This window comes from Micromesistius poutassou (assembly GCF_964030765.1).
Source record: "Micromesistius poutassou genome assembly, chromosome: 4".
Taxonomy (NCBI): Eukaryota; Metazoa; Chordata; class Actinopteri; order Gadiformes; family Gadidae; genus Micromesistius; species Micromesistius poutassou.
Window position 1 is genome coordinate 10748142 of NC_140274.1, and position 26036 is coordinate 10774177.

General features: G+C 43.2%; 2 protein-coding genes across 2 annotated transcripts in view; both read right to left on the reverse strand.

The window, feature by feature from the left end:
• Positions 1 to 601: 601 nt before the first annotated feature.
• Positions 602 to 9133, reverse strand: scn3b (sodium channel, voltage-gated, type III, beta; the record flags this gene model as incomplete). The annotated part of the gene is made up of 6 exons (XM_084466732.1): positions 602 to 652; positions 1361 to 1459; positions 4389 to 4527; positions 6895 to 7123; positions 7577 to 7743; positions 9079 to 9133. The coding sequence occupies 5 exons, from the start codon at positions 9131 to 9133 to the stop codon at positions 1387 to 1389; spliced, it is 663 nt and encodes a 220-aa protein (XP_084322858.1). The 3' UTR covers positions 602 to 652; positions 1361 to 1386.
• A 4184-nt stretch (positions 9134 to 13317) lies between these two features.
• Positions 13318 to 26036, reverse strand: part of LOC311341508 (uncharacterized protein) — a gene marked incomplete at both ends in the record, with an annotated part of 63615 nt that continues 50896 nt past the window's right edge. Inside the window, 21 exons of the mRNA XM_084466341.1 lie at positions 13318 to 13355; positions 14461 to 14560; positions 15294 to 15614; positions 15844 to 15975; positions 16516 to 16593; positions 17001 to 17092; positions 17228 to 17563; positions 17834 to 17944; positions 18048 to 18096; positions 18221 to 18396; positions 18565 to 18676; positions 18823 to 18971; positions 19956 to 20047; positions 20765 to 20927; positions 21571 to 21782; positions 22460 to 22586; positions 23101 to 23256; positions 23729 to 23816; positions 24830 to 24974; positions 25119 to 25246; positions 25671 to 25816. Of these exons, the coding sequence (XP_084322467.1) occupies positions 13318 to 13355; positions 14461 to 14560; positions 15294 to 15614; positions 15844 to 15975; positions 16516 to 16593; positions 17001 to 17092; positions 17228 to 17563; positions 17834 to 17944; positions 18048 to 18096; positions 18221 to 18396; positions 18565 to 18676; positions 18823 to 18971; positions 19956 to 20047; positions 20765 to 20927; positions 21571 to 21782; positions 22460 to 22586; positions 23101 to 23256; positions 23729 to 23816; positions 24830 to 24974; positions 25119 to 25246; positions 25671 to 25816 (2951 nt within the window). The remainder of the gene's footprint in view (positions 13356 to 14460; positions 14561 to 15293; positions 15615 to 15843; positions 15976 to 16515; positions 16594 to 17000; positions 17093 to 17227; positions 17564 to 17833; positions 17945 to 18047; positions 18097 to 18220; positions 18397 to 18564; positions 18677 to 18822; positions 18972 to 19955; positions 20048 to 20764; positions 20928 to 21570; positions 21783 to 22459; positions 22587 to 23100; positions 23257 to 23728; positions 23817 to 24829; positions 24975 to 25118; positions 25247 to 25670; positions 25817 to 26036) is intronic.

The following is a 26036-nucleotide window of genomic DNA, read 5'->3' on the forward strand; positions in this document are numbered from 1 at the left end:
TATTTTCTACAGTATTTTAACTATAGATTCAGGCACATGTGGATCACTGCTATTGTAGCTGTTGGAGAACACAAGCTACAGTGGAGGTTAGAGGTGAGGGCAACCGGGAACAAGTTCAGATTTCAGATGGACACGGTAAAGGAACTATTGTGAACTTACACAGTATTATCCAGTACTAAAAGTACTATTAGTAGTATTTTACTACGACACAAGATACACATCCATACAGCATACAAAGCAATGCAGTCCTTTTTTTTTTGTAAAAAATAAAAAGTAGAAAGAAGAGACTATATCACGGTAGAAACTGCCTTCGGACTACCATCTCAACATCCTCTATCAAAAGAGTATGAATCACACGGACAGAACAAACAAACTGTCAGGTATTCTGTTTTTAAAATCTGTTTGCATCCCCTTGACCATTGCACAATGCAAGCAATATAGCAGAGTATAGAGGGAGCGGAGGAGAGTACGGGACTTAAGAGGCTGAACATTTCTCTCCAATTTCACTCCGAGTGACCACGTATCTGACCGTACCGGGAGCACACACTGTAGAGCTGACCAGTGTTTTCATTGAATTCAGAGAACAACGTATGTGTACATAACTGTGCTGCTGCCCCTGCAACGTTGAAGTGGCCTTCGTATCGGTCAGTACCTGGAAAAGAGAGCACAATGTAAACATGTTCACATTCAAACAAATCGTTCCCGTTTAACGAAAACAAAGAATCCTCATTAAAATGAAAAACAATAATGTACCTTCTCATGACACGCATGACCCTAAACTTAAAGTAGCTCACACACTCATAAACATACATTTCCATAATCTAAATGGGATCAGGACAATATTGGTATTATACACACAGTAGAACAGCAAACTATGAACACAGTAAGTATATGCGGTGAAAATGGCCGGAATGTAAGTTTGTGTAGTTGGTAAATAATAGGAATGTTGAAAGAACGTAGCAACAAGTACATACAATGTGTTTAAGTCTTAAAGGTTGTAACAGTATGCTCTTCCAAAATACTGGGTGCTGGTAAACAATTAAAATATGTCTTATATATACACAGCTAAATGCATGCTGTTTTACTGCCAAAACCAACTGTCAAAACCAGATGGCTGGATTTTAAGAAGCAAAATATAACGACAGCTATTGTGGATGTGTAACAATGAAGACTCTGGCACTCCTTCAACAATAGCACTCAAAAACACCTAAGTATCCTACGGTCATCATGTGTTCTGTGTGGTTTGAAGACATTGCTTTTACTGATACAACCTTCACTTGTGGAAATATGCAAAGGATGAGTTGAAATTAAGGGTTTAATTTGTTTGGTCGCTGATCAATTTGAGTCTCTTGTAAAGTACCGTGTCAGTGATTGCAAGGCAAACACTTATTCGGTAACATCCGTAACCGGCTCAGCTGGATTGTCTTTTTGCTCAGAAGGTATGGCTAGGTAGTTTGTCCTGCAGAAAAAAACAAAGGCATTTCTAGAAATTAAAACTCAACTGGGCTTATTTAGTAAATGTGACATAAATGTTACAATTGGAATGCTGACAACGAAATGGTCATTGTCGGTAACATGAACAGTGTATTTGTAAATTTCTCTTAGTTACATAACGGCAGTGTTGAGCGATGAACTTATCACAATAAATGCACAAAGCATAACCACTGAACTTTGAACTACGTCTGCATTCACTGTGAAGTGCTCCACTCTGCTCTGCGCTGAGTGGGTGCACTTAATCACGCATTCTTCTAAAGTGTACTCCAGCCATAGCATAGAAAACCCATCACTATTAATAATCACAGAGCAGCACAGCATTATCTTTGTACTGTCATTCTAGCCCACTCTCAAATGTGAATCAGGGCGGACTCCTGTAATTGGACTGTCGCTGCATATTTTTCATACTTCCAACTGACTCAACTGCTGTTCCATATAGATCAAAGATCTGTTGCCAGATTGGTGCAGCAATAAGCAGCATAAGTCCAAGTGATTTCCAACCATTGGCTCCCAGTGGGAGTCAGCAAAGGAAGTCTAGTCTGATGGAGGAAGGATGGATCAGGAACAAACATGAATCGGTCCCTAATGGTTGAATTGTAAAGTGGTGTTCCTTGCTTTGACCCTGGATGACTTGACATGTGGCATGGGCCCCATAGGAGGAGCACCGTGTAGTGGTGCATAATAAACAGGACATAGCATATATAACAAGGCAGGAAATTGATTTTCATGTCTTGATAGCCATTGGGTTCCAATAGGAGGGAGAAACCAACAGTTGGGGCAGTGCAACTAGTAAGTTGGTGGCTGTGTGGAAAGCATTGGTTTTACATCTGCATTTGTAGATTGTAAATGTTGTCACAGATGGAGCTGAGCCATCATTGAAAAAAGGCGAGAGCCCTGGTGTGTGACCTCATTTACAATTCTTACTGCACCAAATGCCTAGAAACTGCCGATGGATACAATATTTGTGCCTATTCACTTGCATTGAAGAACATCTGCCATGTTGTTCATTAGGTTTCTATGGAGTTAGTCCAGGAAGATCGCTGAAGACCTGCACACATCAGCTGTTGGGCTGTCAGATAGCCTCTAGTATTCCCTCAATCACCACGCCAGAGCAGGCGTCACAACTTGGCAACCCCTGCAGACCGCTATGCCTTGCAATAAAATGCCTTCAACGCTCAACTCAAATGTTGATTTGCATGACTGAACTTTACTGAACTTAACGTGCATGACTGAACCGCATTACTGTACTGCATTTTTATTTTGACAGAGAGCAAAGCATATCCGATTTTCCTCTGATTATTCCTGTCACCTGTGCCTGAAGAGTACGTTTAGTAAATTGTGACGAAGAACGGCTAATGCTTTCACCACATCACGCTATAACGACTTTATGCTCCGGTGCCACACACAGCTGTACCCCACTCATCAGCGTGTATGTGTTCTGCATTATATTAGAAGCATGTCAGTCACTCAGTGGCTGTATTTCCAGTGAACCACTTATTAGCACTTATATGCTCTAAATTATACAGACTGCTGTTGTCAGGGTCATAAATTGCCTGTCTGGTGGCCAAGTCAGCGGTTTGGGCAGCCGACAGAGACCTGACCACACAGGTGCACTCTGGTCTTTGTTGGTCAATCAAAGGTGATGCAAAAAACTCTGTTTATGAACGAGTTGCAGATCTGGCAGGGATGTGGGAAAAAAAAGCTGTTTAGAATTGGAATGGGAATGGGAGTCAGCAGTGCTCAGATTTACCCACACCTGCCAGGTGGCCTTCCAAAAGACAGATTAGTGTGGCACTGGATAACTCTCCCTCTCTCGCTCTCATTCTCTGTCTCCCTCACTCCCTCCCTCCCGCCCTCTCTCTGTCTCCCTATGTCTCACTCACTCTCTGTCTTGCCCTATTTTTCTCTCTCCCTCTCTCCTCTTTTTTTCTACCCTTTCTTACTCTACATTTCCTTCTTACCCTCTCACAAACACTCACAAATACACACTCTCGCTGCCTCAACATGTTTTCAAGGTTTTTCACCGCTACCCCCCTCACATGTTTAGCTCTGCGTGTCTGCAATGATCCTTCAGTGAGCTTGATCAAGGTCAATAGGAGAATACAGCAACACAGCAACACAGCTGTGACATGTCAGTGCCCTTGGCTGACATAGCAAAATATACAGGATAGCATGCAGTTTGCTCTGTGTGTGTGTGTGTGTGTGTGTGTGTGTGTGTGTGTGTGTGTGTGTGTGTGCGTGTCTGTGTGTGTGTGTGTGTGTGTGTGTGTGTGTGTGTGTGTGTGTGTGTGTGTGTTTGGATGCGTGTGTGCACAGGTTTGCACAGGTTTGCATGTGTGTGCTTGTCTTTATCTGCCTGTGTCTTCCTGTCTGTGAGGCCGTATGTCTGCCTGTGTCTGCCTGTCTGTGTGGCTGTATGTCTGCCTGTGTCTGCCTGTCTGTGTGGCTGTATGTCTGCCTGTCTGTGTGGCTGTATGTCTGCCTGTCTGTGTGGCCGTATGTCTGCCTGTGTCTGCCTGTCTGTGAGGCTGTATGTCTGCCTGTGTCTGCCTGTCTGTGTGGCTGTATGTCTGCCTGTCTGTGTGGCTGTATGTCTGCCTGTCTGTGTGGCTGTATGTCTGCCTGTGTCTGCCTGTCTGTGAGGCTGTATGTCTGCCTGTGTCTGCCTGTCTGTGTGGCTGTATGTCTGCCTGTCTGTGTGGCTGTATGTCTGCCTGTCTGTGTGGCTGTATGTCTGCCAGTGTCTGCCTGTCTGTGAGGCTGTATGTCTGCCTGTCTGTGAGGCTGTATGTCTGCCTGTCTGTGAGGCCGTATGTCTGCCTGTCTGTGAGGCTGCATGTCTGCCCGTAGATGCCCTTCCTGGTAGGTGCCTTATGTCTGGGATGTGAACTCACGCCGGGTCCTGGGTCTGGTCGTCGGCCCTGGAGATCTTCCTGTAACAGTAGACCATCTCCACCAGGAGCCACAGGGTGAGGCACACCAGCAGCACGTACATCATGACCTCTGAGTACAGCGACGCAGGGTCGATTTTGGCTGCAGAGCAACACACACACATGCACCCACGCACGCACACACACACATACAGCACAACACAGTGTGAGCTACGAGAGTCTTCCTTCACCTCATCTTAAGGATCATTGCTGTTGATCATACATGGATGCGTCTGCTGGGATTTATGTGTGATGGTGTGGAGCCATACGGTTCAAATAGTTTCATGGCTGTTGCCCTGCAGACTGTAGACAGGGTGAGAGGGCTGCTAGTTATGATGAACAGCGACTGAATCGCAGTTTAATTGTACAAACAGTGGCTGTTCTTCTACTGAGTACATGCAACAGTCCTGTGTTCAAGTTGCTTAATGAGACAGAGAGTCGACAAGTGCCCGTACAGTGAAAATCCATGCCAGGTTATATTTAGATCTACTGATGCTGAAACACTCATTAGTGATACCTTTGGGTGGTGCTTATTAGCAAAGGTCCAGATGGTTCTTAAAATGCTGGGCAGAATTGCTAATTTCTAAACCCTGGTAAGGTGACCTGTCTAGTATGACCCTGTTAACTCTGAATGCCGTCCTTACAGTGTCCACTAACTGTTAGCCAAGCATGTACTGTCATGTGGTATCCAGAAGTAAAACATGCTCTTTGATGCAAGCTTTATTTTGTGACAATGATGTGCAAGCCAATGTTATTTACAGTACAGAATGACTACATGGTGTGCTCCTACTGTTTCTCTAAACGTATGGTTTGGCTAAAATCAGATTAAAAGATGGTTATGCACTTGTCACAGTGGTTTGCATTCGGTTTCAATTATCAGCTCCATGGTATAACATTGCTAATTTAGAGAGAGCCATGAGGGAGATTAATATCCAATGTGAAGACACCAATAATACCATTGCCAAATAATCAAATGAAAACCATTGTGACAATGAACGGGTGCCAAACCCCAAATAAGCCGTCGGACCCATTACAAATATGTAATGTGTTTTAACAATGACTTCAAAAGAGACTATTGGTGTGTAACCCGATCCATTCCTAGAACGGAGTGGCCATAAAACCATGACCCAATCAATGTTGTTTCAATGAGCAAAGACGTCATTGCTGTAACCTGATACTTACATATTATGCATACTGGCCTATGGCTTTTTGAAATCTGGCCCCACTACACTACAAAGATGCAGGAAGATGGTGTGTGTCTGTGTGTGTTTGTGTTTGTGTTTGTGTGTGTGTGTGTGTGTGTGTGTGTGTGTGTGGTATGCAAATACAAATTAGTTTATCGTAAACAACAATACAATTTGATTATTATAAAATCCAGTGCTTTGCACTACTTTTTCAGGTACAACTCAACCAGTGGATGTCTCCATCCAACATTTAACCACACTAGGTGCACACAGATAGAGAATATAAAAGACATGAGGGATCTGTACATATGTCAAATATACATGTTTTATGTATTTTTTAATGTATTTAATGTATATTTTATGTATTTGAACAAGGTGAAAAACAACACATTCAGCAAGCCAAGCATTCGGGAACACAGAATACATTACCCCTTATAAAAGATAGCAAAGCAGGTGGTTTGAATTAACCCCTTCACTGACAATAGGTGAAAGCTTTGACAAACGATAGACAGACAAAACAAAGCAATTATTCCTTGGGTACACTCATAACAAAAAAGGGGACAGAAGGATATTGGTGGTGTTAGTGACGGACGGTTTTTCACACAAGTCTATTATTGGATGAGGGAGCAGGTCACAAAAAATTATAATAATTATAATAAAGCGTACAATCACTTTGCATGTTCTCATTGAGGCTAACACATTCAGGTAAATGTTATCATCACACAAGTGAAACACTGCATAACAGCGATTTCACCAACAAATTTAATAAATAAACACAACCAAAGTTCCCCAAAAGGATTTGTAGCACTATCATGATCACATTTCAAAGGATAACTGAAAATATGCCATGCCAACAATTCTCAGTACAAAGGACGTCATCTATCATAGTGACCCAAATTCTTTGCAGGATTTAATTTGCATAATGACTTGCTTAATTAATTAGGACTAATGGCACTAATCCAGTAAAAATGAATGTGTTTTTTTAGTACTGTATTAAGTGATGGAAATAATGTTGATAACTTTTAAGAAAAATAACTACAAGAAGAACTACATATTCATCTTCTTACTGCAACCAAGAAGGTGAATTTGTAAAGTGCTTGAGAAGACAAAATGTTAAGCTATGGGTCCATGTGGAGAATATCTTTCAAGCCTTAACTCAACATCTATCCTCCAAAGTGAGCTATTTGGTTGAGCCTACAGATTATCGCTGAGGAATGAATGTACTATCAGGCACGTTGGAGGGAACTCAGAGATAACAAAAAGTCAAAAGTAAACACTGGCCTCACCTGTTGGATACACCTTCAACTGGATTACCTTGGTCATGTTGACCGAGGGGGTGAAGTAGTCAAACTTAAACTGACGAAACACGTCGCAGCGGTAGGTACCGCTGTCATTAAGGGAGACGTTTAGGATCCAAATGGAGAGGTCCTGAAGGTCCACACTCCCGTTCCACAAGAGACGTTTCTCCCAGGGGCCCTCCACCTCCTTTGGGTGCCCATTCCTATACTGGAAGATCTGTTTGAGAGGGGAAGCTTAGTTCCAATGAAAGATGTAAATAAGATGCATTACGAATGCAATGCATTACGAATTTACGAATTAAGTTTCTAACACTTAATAATATCTTGGAATATTATTACAATTATATATATATTTACAAATTCACTTATTTAAAACAACACTCTGTTACTTTGTCACTCCATCCATCACTTATTCAATAGTATTTTTAACTTTTTCCCCTGCATATATCGCAATGTTCAGCTTTGAAAAAGTGTAAAAGAAAAAAAAAAAAGTTTAATCTTTAAATAAATTTTGGTATGTGGGTAAAGTGTAAGAAAATCAGATATGAAGCAAAAGTGATGGCTGCAGGGAAAAAGCTAGATTTAAATGATAATGACTTTAAAATCCAGTCCTAGATCAATCTGTCTGCATCAGGGAAGGCGCAAGGAAGGAGCGGCGGTGCAGGCCTACGGGGATGAGCAGGGTGTCATTGTTGGTGAGGTAGAACCAGTCCACGCGTGTCAACGACTTGACCTCCTCTCTGGTCATGCAGGCGATGCAGGTGAGCTTCATGGCCCTGCCCACCACAGCCTCCGTCTCTGAGGGGATGTCCACGCACACCGCATGGCCCAAACGCACTGAGACACACAGAGAGACAGCAAGGGGAAATATGGGCCACATTATCCAGATAGATCTATACTGGAAGGTCTGGGAAGATCAGAGAGGAGAGGGAAGCTTTGATTGGTCGCTGGAACACAGCATGGGGTAAGTGGTCATTGTGTATGGGGGTATCACAGGTGAATCCAACCAATGTGTCTTCTATCCAAAGACACATACAGTGAATGCAGATACATGTCATTAATGAGCAGGTATGCATTAGGAATTCTTGCGTACAGGTAGGCTGCAGAAATGGGTGATCGAACCCAGTTCCTCCTGTCTGGGAAATCAGACACCCTAATCTCGGCCCACCATAGGAGTAAAATCTCCTGGAGAAAGTTATATTGGGATTGTACATTAAGATATATGCCTACAATGTCCATATACAAATATGTGTTTGTATATGCTGGAATAGTGTTTCAATTAAAAGGTGGTTAGGGTGGTGATTGATTTTGTTTTAAATAATTCATATTCATACCAAACTTCTGAGATAACGTCTTTGCAATTATATGCAGGCTATTTTAAGAACCATCATTGTTTAAAAACCAATAAAAACACACAGCCTTGAAGATTTTATTCTATGGTTATTGTAGTTGTTGTTCCCATTGAGGCCAACAGTGTATGACTTCTATTTGTAAACATACAAACGTACATTTATGTGTATGTTACTTTCTTTTTTTTTATTGAACTGTTATTGTATGTTTGGTTAAATGAATAATCATAGAATCTTTGATGGGCTGGTAAAAGGTCAAATATGTAAAATATAAACAGTAAACAAAATATAAATAGATTTGGTAACGTAGATTCAAATACAAGCTACTGCTTTGTTCCAGTATGTGGGGGTGGGCTTGACATGGATGCCTGTGTGTGAGTGTTCCAGTGCTGAATCCTGTGCTCTTATGTAACCCCTAGCCCCCTGGGCAGACTGTCCTGACACCAATTACATCCACATGCCTTTCTACACAGGCTCTCTGAACCAGATATAACATGTGTGCATGTGAGTGGGCAAGGGGAAGTGGGGTTAGCCTGCTGCTACTCACTGATAGACTGAAGATGGGTCCATTGTTTGAGAGGACATGCTACTATTGTTGTTTTGTGTTTGTATTCGTGGGGAATGTTTTTAGCTAGGAGTAGTTTAAAACAAGTGTCATGTCAAGGTCTCAAGGAGAGGGAACAGGGAAACCTAGTTGATGATGCAGTGGGACATACATTCACTCTGACCTTGGGATTTAGGTCTAGAATATATAGGGAAATAAATGACCTAGAAAAAGAAAAAATATTAATCATTTCACATAAATCACTTGTAGCCTACTTACCCACACACATTACAAGTAACAGCGTATGCAGTCGACCGCTGAGAGGGCCTATCATAGTGAACACTTTGAGGGAACTAATTATGATTAGTGTCTTTAACTTCTGATTCCTGCGGGATCCCTTCTGTGGTTCTCCAGGAAGTGATCTCAGGTCATGGCGGCGGATGGTCCGAGTAAATAAGAAGCAATATCTTCAGGACCAAGGCCAGTTCCCATCCGTTACAAATCCGACTGCCGATGACTTAAAATCACCAGTCTGAAGTCCAAAGGAGAGCCAGGTTCAAATGCCAACGTCTCTGTATCCCAGTAACAAAAACAACTCTGGGAAGCAGAATTTCGGTAAGCCTTTGAGGGCTGTCCATCTATAACAATGTACAAAACATTGCTCTTCTAGGACATTATTCACCAACTTATCAACGCTTCTACATTCCGGACGGCACGAAATTGTTGTATCAGCGCTGAAAATGCTCTCTATATCAAAAGCCAAAAGATAAAGGGGCGCAGAGGAGCTGTCCTCTGATCCAGACAACCTACATCACATCTCAAGAACAACGATTCAACAAAACAAGAGACCTGTAGAGTCCGGAAATCCACTTGCGTTAGCGCGTTTTTGTAACGTTGCTCCGACACGACAGAGAGAAACAGGCCAAACGGTTTACTACCTAACAAAGGAATATCACTCGGACATCATAGATTCTTTTTTTTTTTCTTGAACATATCAGATACAGACTAGTAATGACGTTATCAAGCCGCAGCCCGCTGCCTTTGTTTTCACAGTGAGCTGTCACATTAGTGTGGCAACACGTAGGCGCCGATGCGCATGCGTGACTCCCACGCTGGAGCAGGCTCGAGCGTGGCGCCACGCACATCACTCTTCACATCGATCTTTTATTCTTCTTCATGTCGTGTGCGTTTTTACGATATTTGACGATCGTGATTATTCGATTGTCACATAAAAAAATAAAATAAGGAAAATCACAGCCTATTACTAATGAAACTCACCAGCGAATGATTGAGAAGAAGTTCACGGAGTTTGGTTCGACACAGCTAAAAGTAGGCTATTACTTTTCCTAAGTGGCTTTTTTCTAGTAGGGAGTATCGACCAAACATTCCTATGATGCTTCACTTTATTCATGAAGAGCTTTCATTGTCACGTCATCGTGGTGATCAGAGCCCGCGGAGCGCTTGAGGCTTAATGCGGTTTTTTTAGGCGTTCAGCAAGGCGTTAGGCAAAAAACGCGCATGTTATCCCCTATAGGGCTTACGTGATAAACCCGATGGGAACAACATAGCATGCATATAAAAGAGAGCTGAGCCAATGTTGATGACAGAAACATTGATTTCATTTGACATCACATGGCTGTCAGAATACATGCACCACGCATCGTCCTACTGATAGTAACTTTTTGCTGTAACATAAGCTATTGAAGCTATGATGTATTATCTGGGTTCAGAAGATAACAGTCCTAAGTATGGCCTATCATATGTCAAATTCCTGTCTATTTTTGGCTAATATACACCACCAGCAGCCGTTAGTTATTTGTCTGTATATAAGCTAAGGACTTATGCTGTCTTTTCTGTCAAGGTTCCTCGCCTTTAGGATGAATTACTGCAGAAAAACAGAAACACAGAAAGTCACTTTTAAACTAACCTCTGAAAAGGAGTAAAACAAAAACGATTTCAAACTCCTAGTGTTGCTGTAGGGTCTATTGATTTGATTTGTCCTATTAGGCCTTTGGCCTATTCAACTTGTTTTGGTGTATTACATGAGGCGAGTTGCCCATAACACTGAAACACAATAGCGACGTACCCTTATTCACACAGTGTCGCTGCCATTATATAAGCCCAGCTATTAGTGTCACTCCTGTGCCCATCACACTCACATAAGGAGGCTGGACGGGTCAGAAGAGGGGTGCCTGTCACACACATACAGAGGCTGGACGGGTCAGAAGAGGGGTGCCTGTCACTGTGTCACACCCACATACAGAGGCTGCACGGGTCAGAAGAGGGGTGCCTGTCACTGTGTCACACCCACATACAGAGGCTGCACGGGTCAGAAGAGGGGTGCCTGTCACACACATACAGAGGCTGCACGGGTCAGAAGAGGGGTGCCTGTCACACACATACAGAGGCTGGACGGGTCAGAAGAGGGGTGCCTGTCACACACATACAGAGGCTGGACGGGTCAGAAGAGGGGTGCCTGTCACACACATACAGAGGCTGGACGGGTCAGAAGAGGGGTGCCCGTCACACACATACAGAGGCTGGACGGGTCAGAAGAGGGGTGCCTGTCACACACATACAGAGGCTGGACGGGTCAGAAGAGGGGTGCCTGTCACACACATACAGAGGCTGCACGGGTCAGAAGAGGGGTGCCTGTCACACACATACAGAGGCTGCACGGGTCAGAAGAGGGGTGCCTGTCACACACATACAGAGGCTGGACGGGTCAGAAGAGGGGTGCCTGTCACCCACATACAGAGGCTGGACGGGTCAGAAGAGGGGTGCCTGTCACTGTGTCACACCCACATACAGAGGCTGGACGGGTCAGAAGAGGGGTGCCTGTCACCCACATACAGAGGCTGGACGGGTCAGAAGAGGGGAGTGCTTTTTTACATCACAGTCTGCGTGTTTGATGTTGGTTTTGCAGAGAGGTATGATATTAAATATTGTCAGACAAAAGAGAAACTTAAAAGAAGAGAGTATATATATATATATATATATATATATATTTTTTTTTTTTAAAGTTAATTCAGAAGACTAAATGCAAATGCTTCTGGAATGACTGATAGTAACATGAAAGCTATGCAGAAAAAATTTCCTAGAACATATGTTTTATTAGATTCTGGTAATTTGTGCAAATATCTTTTAACTTTCCTTGGGGATGTTTGTATTACACTTCCCCGTCTCTGTGAGCTGCTTGTTAGATATCCTTTGGAACCCCTGCTGTTGCCATATCTTTTATTATTTATTTTGTACTTATTTTTGTACTTTTTATGTTCAGCTCAAGCAAAGAATTCTTAAAATTAAGCCAGTCTTGTTCATGTCACCCATTGGTCAACCCTGTGTTTGCGATAAGGTGGAATGAGGTGAACCTGCAATGCAGCTGCTGGGACTAGAGTCTTTAAGAGCTAGAATAATCCTGCTGTGACATCAATGTGTGTAATCTAGGGGTCAATGTATGGAGGAATGAAAGGCTTAGAAGGATAGGCAGAGTCAAGGATTTACTCATTCCATTATGGATTACGCCTTTTAAAATGTGTGGCTGTACTGTACATTTATAATGTAAGACACAACATCGTATTGGTAAATGCTCTTTGATCCGCAGTCACAACAACCATATAAGGCAACATAAAAATGTCCCCAGCCGGAGCTGTCCCTGGAATAGTCCCTGTTTTAAGAAAAACAAGGTAAAAAAAGTATGTTAAGAGTTTTAAATTGTGGTTCTAGGTTGCTCATTAATATTTATTGGAGACAGTTGGTAATTAGTATTGTTTCTATCTGTGATTCTAAGATTGTATCTATTGTGTCTATCTGTCTAGCTGTGATGTGACCTTGCTACACAGGGTCTATCTATTGGCCTATCCCATGAGCGGGCGGACCAATCATAAACAATAGGCTATCAATACAATATAGGACGATTCCAAAGGAAAAGTACTTTGGCTTGTTTTTGGCAAAGTTTATCAAAGGTTAAAACACATCATAGTTAATCATCGGCCATTTACTGCTCGATATATGACTTCAGTACTATTATTTACCATGATAAGAATAGGTAAAACGTGTGTGTAATTTTGGAAATAATAACTAAAAATAAATATATATATAAATAAATTTTGTTGATGTATGGACCACCAAACTACAAATGGCCCCATTCAGAAATCTGGTCACTTAAAAACCCAGAGAAAGACTTGTTCACCGAACAACTGAAGTACTTGAAGTGTTTGAAGTGTTTGATGGTGAGGCAGTGCAATGTTTTTGAAAACCCAGTTTGGAGGAAAGGGGTTATGACTGGGGCCGGGGGTCCGGCAGCAGGCAGGCAATGACTCGCAGACACAGACTAACTATGGCAGGCCGGCTGAGACAGCAACCGCCGGACAAGGAAACCATGGCAACGTGTCCAGCATGGCGTCGAGGGTTGCAGCCAGTTCAGCCTCCTTCACAGCCTACTGATTCAGAAAGATGACCAGAGGCCACAACCCCAGTGTTTCCTCTTAGCCAATTTGTCAAATTTTGTGTCATGCCCTACTTCAGTTTCTTCCCGAGTCGGAGGCGGGCCTCCCCTGAAAGGCAGAATGTACACAAGTGTGTTGGTGAATGTGTAAATGTGTGTGAAAACAAGCAGACATTAGGGAAATCAGAGAGAGGATCTGATCTATGTGTGTGTGTGTGTGTGTGTGTGTGTGTGTGCGTGTTAAGGGTCTGTAAGGGAGATAGAGAGTACAGACTTTGAGGGATTTTGAGGGATTTGAAGATTACAAGAACATGATTACAGCTGATGGAATGGAACATGCTAAATTTAAAAAGTGTTAGTGGCTTTCTCGGAACCAAAACACAGGCTTAGTGCTCCGATGTATCTTCCTAGCCAGTTGCCATTCTGGTAGCTACCACAGTAGTTAGTATTTGCTATTTATACTTTAAGTTTTATATGATGTAAAATGACAATTACTATTTATCAATGTGATAAAGCTAAATAATATCAAAATCAAGCACAGTGGAGGATAAAAAAGTGATTTTTCTAGAAGATTTTTCTAGGTTAACTACAACTGGCATGTTTGTAATCACCCAGTAGCTACTGGAGCAGCTGCCAACCATTGCACTAGCCAAGAAAAACACGGGCATTAAATGATATGGCTTCTCTCTCTTGCTCACTCACACACACACACACACACACACACACACACATACATTCTATAAATAACCGCAACTAGAGCACAGATAATGTGCATATCAACATGTAGACACAAACACACACACACACACACATTGAGCAGAGCATTTATGGTGTTATACAAAAATGTGACGGCCAGTAGGAAGATTAAGGGGTACCACAGAGCTAATCCAACCGGTGAATCAAATAATATGTAGCCATTGTTATCATTATCCGTCCTCTTTTTTTCCCTCACTCTCTTTGACTGTCTTGAGAAACGCAGACAAAAACCCTGTTTTTCCTCCCACCGAACATACACAGGCATACCTTAACACATGTTTTCCAATTGTACACCACACTCAAAATGGAACATTGGATAAGCAGAGCAGTGTGTATCGCTCTGCCAAAAGGATTTGGCATGGAGCTCGAACCTAACACTGATAGTCGCTGAAGACCTTGTTGCCTGGCTGACCTTCAGAATTGGCTCTCTGACTATCGTCCCCTGAAGAAAAACTCACTTTCTATTATGGGACCCTGAGCACTGTCCTCCAGCATGGAGAAAGAGGGCACACAGTGGAGCAGGTTCACAATGTTTAATGTGTACTTCAGCCTCTGGTGCTGTTAGCCATCCGGTTTGTGGATGGGCATGTGCATGAGGAAGACGGGCAGAACAAAGTTGAGTGAAAAAAATGAAAGAAAGGGTCACACAGGCCAAGAAAGGAAAACATCTCATGATCTGTCTTCATTTTGTTAGCAGCGGCAATTGTGTTGATACAAGTGTGGCAACTAGTGGGCTGCTACCACCACGGCCTGTAGAACTCCTGACTTGGAAACTATTTGGACAAGATGACTGATTGTGTAACACATCTCATGCCAGGCAGAGAATATTTTTGTCCTGGATCAGATATGATGAAATCTGCACTCACTCACTTATTCTATAGCCTGTGCAAAGTATAATACGTCCTTCCTGTCAGATTTAAGAACCTAAAAACCTTGAGTATTCTCAGTTGTTTGTCAACGTCATCTATTCAGTTATGTATGTTAAGTAGAGTAGCACAAAAGAAAGAAAAATATGACCAATAACTAAAACCTCAGCTATTTATCTACATTCAGACCCAGCCCCGGGTGATTAGGTCATCAATATCTGTACCTCTTGTCAGCCACTCCTCTGCTATCTGACAATTCAACTCCACTTTTCCCTGGGTCTTTGCACTCGGGTGGCTCTGGTATTCATCAGTCAACCATGCATGCATCATCACCATTGCTAGAACTTTCAGGAAGCTTAAGCCTTCTGGTCGGAAACATGCCCTTCTAATAAATCGTTTCCACCATGTCCACTCTTGGCGACTACCGATTGTTGGCTCTGACTGCGGTCAGTTGGAGCCGTGTCCTGCCAGCGGCACTCAGAAAGAGCCCCCTCATCGTCATGGTTCTGGGGGTTTTCTGGGCTGGCGATGTGTCCCCCCTGTCCCTGCCGAGCGTCGTAGCTGTCGGTAGCTGTTGGGCTCTTCTTGGGCCCATCTTGTGAGGGGCTGTCGTGCCGCTGGCACGGCCTGCTCTGCTCTAATTTGATTTGCAGCTCGTCGAGTTTCTGGGATACGTATCTTCTTTGGAGCTCCACCAGGATTGTTCCATTACAACTGAGGGCTGGCAGCTCTGTGCCGGCTGGCCTCTACAATGGAGAAGGGCAGGGGGTATGTGATAATGATCCCTGATTCAAGTTGGAAATGAAGCTCTAATGGCTCAACACATTGATGGATAATATTGTAATAAGAATGTATGAAATCCCTTTACTTTACTTTAATATAACTCACTATAAAATTGAGAACACACATGCACACTCACACACACACCCAGGCTCGCGCATGAAAACACCCACACACACACACACACACTCTTACAGCAGCATGATCGGTTGAAGTATGCTGACTCTCCCAACGCTGAGTGTGCATCTGACCTCTCTTCTGCATCTGGAGACTCAGATGTAGGAAGGATTCATTCAAGCGATCTATTTCCTCCTCTATGGAGGAGACCTGTAGTGTCGTTCAGTTAAAAGGCAAAGTAGAATCAGTACATGTCATGAATATCACTCCCTCAACAAAATGAGGAGGATTAAATAGCTCTGGAAATGAGTCATGAGATAATTACCTGAGCAGGTGTACCTTCAGGTGATAAACCTGTAAGATAAGAATTTGTTACGTACTTTTGTACTGTTATTATGTGCTAATATACTTGTTGTGTTGTTGATGTTTTATTAACTTCTACTATCTTCTAAACTATATGCGGACGGTGATGTATTTAAATTATTCAATCACTATAAACGTATAACCTTACTCATTTTTCTCTGCTTAGCTGTTCGTGGTCCATGTTTCAGATCGCTGATTAGCTGCTCTAATTTGAAAAACTTGTATTTCTGAAGTCTTGGCATTGGAAAAGAAAATAACAAATGTAATTGCATGGAAGTGATTCTGTTGACAACAAATGAAGTGATCGGTATTGTGTATAAGATGATATGTAACAAACCTGCTAGCCAGGAGAACATCACTGAAGTGCTCCTCGTAGGGGACGCTAACATTGAGGAAGTCGTTGGGTAACGAGCCGTGCTGTGACGTCTGTGGAGCCTCAGAGTCTTCTGGCTGAAACGACACCATCTGGGTGTGTGCACAGGGCTTGTAATCGTGATGTAACATCTCAATGACCGCCTTCATTTTGGTAGCGTAGGAGCTTTGGAATGTTGGTTATTGTGTTGGCAATAATACTTTTTTTTGTCATTGTTAAGTAATTAATCATGAAATGATTTGTCCTTTAGGGGAGGCATTGTTGTGTTTAAAGTGCCTCGGCATTTCTCAGACGAGACGTGGAAAAACAAACTTTTAATTTGCTTTAATTTGCTAGTATGTTTACATTGCATCAACATTTTATTTTTCATTACTACAATTCTCTTCTCGTAATATCAATATGATATTGAAGACAAAGACTCCCATGATGCATTCTGATTAATAAGCTCTATTGGTATGGAGATGATGTGCCACTCTTATCACATATTCAAACAACATACCTGGTCCAACTTAAAGGAGACTTTGAAGAGCTGAAGGCTCAGCGCTGATATCGCCTGATGAAGGGCTTGCATAAAGACCTGCGGCCTAGACCCTGGTCGGAACACATGGAGAATGAAATGAAAACGTCAGCGTTTTTCAATGGAAAGAAGACAAGCTTGGGGGGGCTGTCATAGTTAATTACAGAATGTGTGTTATGTTATTAGTGCTCTCTTATTTCTTGAGTCACCTGATGCCACGTAGGCCATGGCCTGAAGGATGGTGCTGATGAACTGGCCCACGTGCTGAAGCTTGGCCTCTGAGAGGTAGAGTATCTGATTGCTTGTGTCGAAGTGAAAGTCCCCCGAGCAATGCGCCAGCAAACCCCCAGGGGTGGACCAGGGGGAGACAGGGATGGACTTTGCGATCAACAAAAGCACAGGTGGGAACAAAGGGCATTTGCTCAGCAACCGCATCACTTGGCAACCAAACAGGAAAATGGCAGAGTGCTGTGGAGGAAGATTGTCCAGGGCGACCGGAATTGGCTGCAGGGGTTGGTCTTCAATAACAGCCTGGTTGTTAACAACTACAAAAGAAGAATACAATATAAGAATACAATATAATACACTAGAGGGGAATATTAATTCAGTTTGAATATTCTTTGCATGGATACTTCAGTGTCATGTGTCATGTTCAGTGTCATGAATGTTTTATTCATGATGTGACAATTAATTAATTCACTAATCAATTAATTAATGAAATGATGGCAATGGCCTCTAAATGTCTTTGCATTTGTTCAACCTCATTTCATATTTTTTTTAGGAATTATGTGTCCATATATTCTTCAAATTCTTACCAGGGCCAGCTGAAGTAAGATTCTGTAGAGATTGCTGGATCTCCTGCAGAGTTCTAGACAGAGGAGTAATGGCCACTAGCTTAGACAGGTCCTGGTCACTCAGCGAATGGCCTGGAAAATATGTGGTACATCTATTATATAGTCTTGTTAACCACTCGTACCTCCTTACAATGAGCTGAATAATGATCTGCATTTAAACAAAGAAAAGCCTTACCTGAATCTTGATGAGGACCTCCTATTTTGGTCAAATTCATTGGGGACGACTGTTGGATATAATTGGCAAGAGGAATTCATATCAAAAGGATTTCATACAATTATAATACATTGTGTTAAAATAAAGAATACAAATGTAGCTGTAGCTGCTGCCTAGGTATCCTTTCATCCTACCTGTGGCTCGCACACGTGTGCTTCACTGTTTTGTCCATACTCCTCACACTCATTGTTGTCGAGACAGTGGGGCGGTGAGGGAAGATCCTGGTTCTGCCAGCCTTCCCCCGTCAGCCGCATTATGAGAGCTTCCACAGACCCCAGAACAGCACCCAGCAGGGCCACAGAAGCATCGGCTGGATGCAGATTCCCATAGTGCCCAAATGCATGAAAAGCACAAAGAAGCTGATGAGCTCATTTGCATAAAAAAATATGTGTCTGCGGGTTGTTTTTCTTGGCCTTGGCCTATGCAGATTTATTGGATGGAATACTCTTCTGAGAGCCTAATTGCCTTAGTGTCGTACCTTGTTTTTCCCTCTCTTCCCCAGCATCGGTACAGAGCTTACGCTTCATGGAGTCAAGGCCCAGCTCCTTCAGAAGACTTAATTTCTTTTCATCCATGTTTTCTAAAAGATTCTGGAAGGAAAATGCAACAGAATTGACAACACAGCCACCACTCTATTTCAACTGTGTTTTAATGGACAGTTTTAAACAGAATTTAAGAACATTGCATGTAAAAAGTGTGTTTTCGAGTAACATTGGTTCATTAATAGGTGTACCACCTGTAGGCTGTCGGCCTGCTGGCACATGTTCCTGTAGAACTCCTGTGTGTCTTTGCGGTGGCGGGCCAACTGTGAAGCCAGGTGCAGGTTCTGGTCCTCCAGTTTGTCGTACAGGGTTTTAACGTTGAACTCCTCCAAGTCAAAGCGCTCTGAGGCACCTCGCGGAAAAGTAAAGATCCGTCAGACTCGAATCCAACCCAGATTGTATAAGGAAGGTCGATGGGTGTTTAATGTGATTGTAAATCAAAGGTTATACGGTATGCAGCTGCACACTTGATAGAACATGCTGACCTTGTGGCATATGGTTTTAGCATGTTAAGTGTTCCCTAAGATTGCATTTGAATATTGAGAATATTAACAGCACACACACACTCCAAAAAGAACGTAATTAAAGTAACCCCTTGACGATAAAAGAGCCTTTTCTCTTGTTAGTACGTCTCATTTTCCTTTCCTTTTACAAGACTTCCAAGGCCGGCGGAAGGTATGGATGATAAATATTTAGGCGTTGAATTACAATGCCTGGGTAGAGAGTTGCAGATAACCTCAGAAGTCATTATACAGAGATTGTAGTCATTATTTCCCGAATCATCAATCAAACAGAAGACCAGGCTATTATCTGCTACCTGGTCATGCCTGATGGTTTAGTAATGCAGGGCTTAATGGACATTAAACCAGCCCTATGAATAATACATTGCATACTAAGCCTGACACATTAACACAGTTCAGCCACTTGAATTTCTTCCAGGGAGCCGGGTACAGGTTTAAAATATTCGAAGTTTCTCAACAGGCCTGTCAAAGGGGGAAAGCCATGTGGACACCATTTACGAATTGGCAAAGATTAATAAAAGATAATGCTGACTAGGATTACCAGATGGGCTTAAGAAGTGTGGATGAGCAGACAGGCAGTTGCAGCTGAGTTTAGTTCCTCTAATCATTGGTTTCAGACAACGCATATCTTGAGGTTGCTCGCCAACAAAGCTTTTGACACACTTTTTTAAAACTTTTTATTTATATTTTTGATAAACCATGAGGATCTCCAGGTTAAAAGTAGAGTAAAAAAGTAAAAATGTCATTAATTTACTAACTAACAAACTATCTAATGCACAATATAATAAATAAAGGCAGGACTTTACCTCCCTTTGAGACAGCAGGTTCTTCCGCCTCTGCCCCCTCTCCTACTCCTCGGTTCCCCAGTAGGTCGGCACAGTTTAGTGTGGCGGGTAAGCTGAAAAAGAAGCACACAGTCAAGCTGATTTCACTCAGGATAGGATACCAAAAGTTCCAAACTAAATACTGAAATAAACTAAATCTCTTGCACACTTTACCCCTCTCCCTTTCATATGAAAGTATTTAGGGATAAGGTAATTTGTCTTCCTCCATATATGTATACGACAATACATACTATGTTGTTCGGTATTTGTTTTTCTAATGTGAGTCTTCTTAGTCTGCTTGGTTGTCAACCAGACACCCATCTCTAAGCAGACATTTGTCAAAACATTTTTGGACAAATGCCTTAGCAGAACTGTATCTGCTCATCTAAGAACCCTACTGACCTGTCTCAATGTGGTAGGTACTATCTGAGGAGCCTACCGACCTTTCTCCATGAGGTAGGTACTTTCTGAGGTAGCTGCTGTCCGAGGAGCCTACAGACCTGTCTCAATGTGGTAGCCACTATCTGAGGAGCCTTAAGACCTGTCTCCATGGGGAAGGTGCTGTCTGAGGAGCCTACAACCCTGTCCCCATACAGAAGGGGCTATCTGAGGAGCCTACGGACCTTTCTTCATACAGAAGGGACTATCTGAGGAGCCTCCAGACCTGTCTTAATACAGAAGGGGCATTTACAGACCTGTCTCTATGATGAAGGCACTATCTGAGAGCCTACAGACCTGTCTCCCTGAGGAAGGGGCTATCTGAGGTAGGTACTATCTGAGAGCCTACAGACCTGTCTCCCTGAGGAAGGTACTCCACTGGACAGCAGGGCTCCCCCAGGCTGCGCCAGCGTGGTTTGTTCCTCCACTGCAGGATCAACTTGGCTTTACTGGGCCGCAGAACCAGCGCTATACTGGTCAGCACCACCACGAGCAGCAGCAGGAGACTCAGGACCGCTGGTCACCAAAATAACCATCACATGAGAATCAAGCAATCTTGAGTGCCATAAGGATCCATGCAATTCTTCAAGGAAGGTATTTTCATTATATCTGTCTATGGTGTTGTTACACTTTAGGTGTTTGATGGCCAGTAGTGGGCGCTCATCCCATGTAATACCCCCAATGCCCAAGGAGAGTCGAGGACCTCTTGTCATGTGCAAAAGCACTGTCTTTCGGATGAGACGTTAAACCGAGGTCCTGTTACTCTGTGGTGGTCACTGAAGATCCCATGACACTCATCGTAAGAGTAAGAGTGCTAACACCGGTGTCCTGGCCAAATTCCCACCTTGAAGCTTGCTCCAAAATTGACCCCTTATCATCCCCATGTCTGTAATTGGAGAGTTTATTTCCTCCCCTCTCCACCGTGATAGATGGTGTGTGGTGAGCGTTGTGGCATACACTGGCTGTCGTGCATCCCCCAGGTGGGTGATAGACACTGGTAGGGGATGAGGGGTCATATCCTTCATCCATTGCACACTGTAAAACACTTTGAGTGCCTATAAAAAGCGCTATATGAATCCACTGTATTATGATTATTTATTATTGTTTGCTGCTCATTGAAGGAATGGAGGGCCAACGAAAAAAGCAAACAAGCACCCACCGACGATGACTCCCCAGTCGGGCAACAGGTTGAGGCGGTGCTGCTTGAGGATCCCGAAGCGGACCAGCTGTGCGGGGGTCTGGGGCTGGAACACGGCCGCCCTGGGGTCACACTGCGTCCCTCTGTCACTCACCACCACCACCACACTCCGCTCAGGCACCGCGCTGTCCACCAGAACGTACTTCCCTGTCTCCGAGAACACATGGGCGAACCTGGCGGGGAACACAGACACTATGACGGGGAACCACCACGCCCGGCTGTTTTCTACTAAGAATGCGCCACGCCGACGCATGTTGTGGTTCTGCAACATTAACGGCAATGTCAACGGTCCAACTATTCTGTGTTTTACCGGGAGTTGATGCGATAGATCGCAATTTTTATGCAGTGGTGCTCTTTTATACTAGAAAACCGCAGAGCGTGACGGTTCCCCTTTAAACGTACTAAGGAGTGAGGAAGATATCAGTCATGCTAATGATGTTAAACTTTCTAAAGCTCGGGCGGGGAGATAATCCAACGGTAGCGTTAATTGAACAGTAACTTTGAGCGATGTTGAATTATCGTGAAATCACTCCTACACTTATACCCAGTTTGCTGTTTAAATAAATTATGATGAGCTGATCAACCCCCCAAATGTATCCCAAAGTGAGACTTGGGTTTGAAATATGTGAGGGAACAGGGGAGCTTTCCTGATTCAACTGAATTTGCTGTATACTTCAACAAAACGCTCCCCACTTGGGTCCTTTCAGAAATACTAAATTAACGTGCAAGGTGGGACACATAAACTGAATAAAGATTGCATTTCAATTCCCTAGGCTCATCAATGATAATAAATTCTTCCATATGGACCAGTTCTAGCAGCACTGCACCCACAGTGTGAATTGAGTGGCACCTTGTGGAGTTGAAGTGTGTATGCTTCAGGAGGACCTGGAGACGCCGGAAGGCCCCAAAATCCCAGCCAGGGTTGCTGTTGAACAGGTGGTCTTTGTGATAAACCGGGAAGTGGCTGAGGCTGCGGTCTTGAGGTGGGAATACATGATTGAAAGTATTACAGGCTTTAATGATATATTCCTATATATAAATATGTATACTGCATTGATATTTATGGCCACAGTCTTCCTGTGGGCAACCCTGAGCAAGAAGCCTATTACCTACCTGATATGAACAAACTCACTGTTATGCAAAAGGCAATAAATACATATATTAAAGCGCCATGTGAATTAAAACAACTGTTGATCCAATGTTTGGCCCTCAGGTCTTACATAGAGTTAAATTATGTTAAAACTGACACAGCCAACCTTAGCCAACCAATTAGGGTTCCCAATTGGTTCATGGAATCAATCTTTCCAGTCAATCACATTCAGCCAGTCTGCATCTCAATGGTGGAGAAACGTAGGGAGGAGGGAAGGAGCAGAGAGGGAGGAAGAATTTTTCTGGGTTGTGGCTCTCTACTGATCGGTTCCATTCTCTCTTTTTACAAATCTCAAATATTACCTGCAACAACTTTAAAGATGAGTAAGGATAGTTATCTACCAGTGTGGTTGATGGTGAGCTGGAACACTATCATGTCTCCAGAGGATAAACAGCCGATGGGATTCGGGATTCGTGGAAGAGTGGCGGACGACTGAGTCCCTTTGGTTTCTGTGTCTCTCTTACTCCTATCCTTGTTGTGAAGGAGTTCCCCCTCATCTAAACATATTGACGAGGACAACAATCAGCATGTTTGCATGCACTCCTTAGGCTAAATAATTAGATAGAAGGTAGTGTAGGCAATTTGGAGAAATCCGCCAGAGCAAGCTAGGTTTTGAAAACACATGACTAGCTAGCTAGATTAAGGTAGGTCATCCAATCATTTCATTTTGGCAAAATGAAGTAATATGATATGGGATATGACAAGCATGTGACAGCCACATATACCTGATTTATTTTTGTCAGAGCATTTGATTTATTGATTGTTGTTGGAGTGTAAAGAGAATTTCATCAAATATGACAAATAATGTTTCTAAAATAAATTGCCTACACTAGTTTTGAGGTCATGCCTTGACCCCAATCAAAAATGCTCCATTGTTGCTCAGAATAAATCACATGTAGACACAGAATGTTACGGTCGAGTCACCTGACAGAAATTGATTAATCAATGTTCTGTCTGTGAAGATCCAACCAAACACGCCATCAGGGCCAAACTGGACTACATGGACCTTCCCAATGTTCTTCAAATGGACATCGGGGCCCAAAATATCTCTTCCATTCTGGGAGAGAAATTGGATGTTAGTTTTATTCATACTGTATAAGGCTTTATTGCACAAAGACAAGATTTAATTTGCATAAATTCAATGATGGTCCAATAATCTATCTAAACTATTAAAATGTATGTATATATGCATATATAGCCTTTCTTAGAAGAAAGGTTTCTCTTCAGACTGCATTTGCAACGGCATTACACAATTATCTGACTTAATTTGACTCGCATAGATGTGTATGCAAATGTACTGCCTGAAGCTTATACTTTAGTAGTCATTGTTCAATTCTTGAATTAATAGATGATTATAACTAGCCTAATCTTGCAACATTTATAAAGCGTCTCTCAGCATGTTAATTCATCAAATAGAATTTCATACAGAGATACATGGTGGTTAGGCTTCTATCACAGCAACAACCAACCAGGCCATCTGTTGTGTTGTGTATTTATAAGTACTTAGCATCTGTTAGAATGCTGATTAATATAAATACAGAAAATGACAGAACTATTCTGGTTCTGAGGGAATTTTCATGTTTTTCATATTTTCACATATATTTTCATTCTTACCTACTTTCTCTCTTTCTTTCTCTCCTCTTCTTTCCTTTCTTTACTCCTTTCTTTCTCTTGCATAACATAACATTCCCTTTAAGATAAAGCTCTTGGTTCCCATTTCCAGGACCTTCTAACCTCAAGCTCCACTACACTTTACACCGCTGGGAAATGGAAAACCGCTAATGAGGCAGTTGCACCATTTTTATCAGGTGTCCAGAAAAAATAATTATAAAATAAATCCTTCCTAGACCTTACGTCAGCCAATCACCCCGTTCGTTCCCAGCAGCCTGAGCCGAAGCTGACGCAACACAACCCCCAAAAAAATGAAAACGGTATATATCCGATGATACCAGACCCTGCTAATCCTCAGCATCAGCCGCACACACAGCCACCGGCTAAGCCGAAGCACAGTTGTTTAAATATTACAACAACAACAAAAATATAACCCCCCCTCACCCCACACACGCTTACCCGGACCCACAGCCTGCTGTCCATCTGCTTGAGGCTGAGAATGAGCTGTCCGTCAGCGGAGAGTCGGGCGAAGAGCTGAGGCAGGCGGGCCACGCAGGAAGAGTTGCACAGCTCCTCGGAGGACACGTACCGCTCACACTGACAGCTGGGGAAGGGGGAGAGGACACCCAGACGGGGGAAGGGATTATCACCACTTAAAACCCATCAGCATCGTTAACCTCTGGATCCAGCCGTGGCTGATTGACTCGTATTTATCTGTGTTGCCCTGGTTCCCCTAACGCAGCCTCACATGCCCGTCTCCGCATCCACCGTCCCGCCGTGAGGTCCGCAGGTGGCGTTGCACGGGTACAGGGAGGGGGAGACGCACTCGCGGGATGCCGCCAGGCGCACCTGTCCCGCGGCGCAGCGCATGTTCACCTGGGACAGTAGATATATATGTCAGAGAGACCTCCTCACACACTCCCAGCATACCGTCTGCATGCGTATTAAGGGGGCCGATTTGACTTGAAGCTTTGTTTCTAATCGTACATGGAACAGACACAAAGAGAATAAAAATGTTACTTCCAATGGGCCTTATCAGACAGACATCCATCTTGGTTGTCAACAATATGGTTAAATCCCGCATTCCGCTCCCCCCACCAGGCTAGCGTTTAGAACCAAGGAGGCTATTCGGTAAATAGATAAGGCGCATGGTGACGTTACTTATAAGAGCTTATTCAGAGTCAGTCAGTGCAGAGTAAAACTCAGGTGTTGTTTTATTTTTTGTTGTTAATATGCCAAGGAGGCTATTCAGCCGGAAAGTGAGGTAAATTAATTCTGTCTGCTGGGTGAAATGGCTCACCTCAGGCTGGCAGTCCGCCTGACTGTCTGCGCTGGAGCTTTTAAAGTCCAGCTGGTTGTAGAAGACAAAGCCGGTCCGACACAGACAGGACCCGTCTGAGTGCTGGAATGCACGGTTCTTCCCCATGCACGTGCATGAGGCCGAGCCTGGGAGGTAAAAATATGGATTTACCCACATGTGGGTGTAGAGTTTGCTGTTTTTCATTGGTGTTTGATAGGCTGCCTCTCTGATGCTTTGAGAAATGATGATGTAATGTGTGAATCAGTGATTAGACACGTATCCAAGGGAAAATACAGTTGACATGGTTAATGGCCGATCAGGACCCGGTCATAAAAAACGACCACATATTTATGACAAAGAAATAAG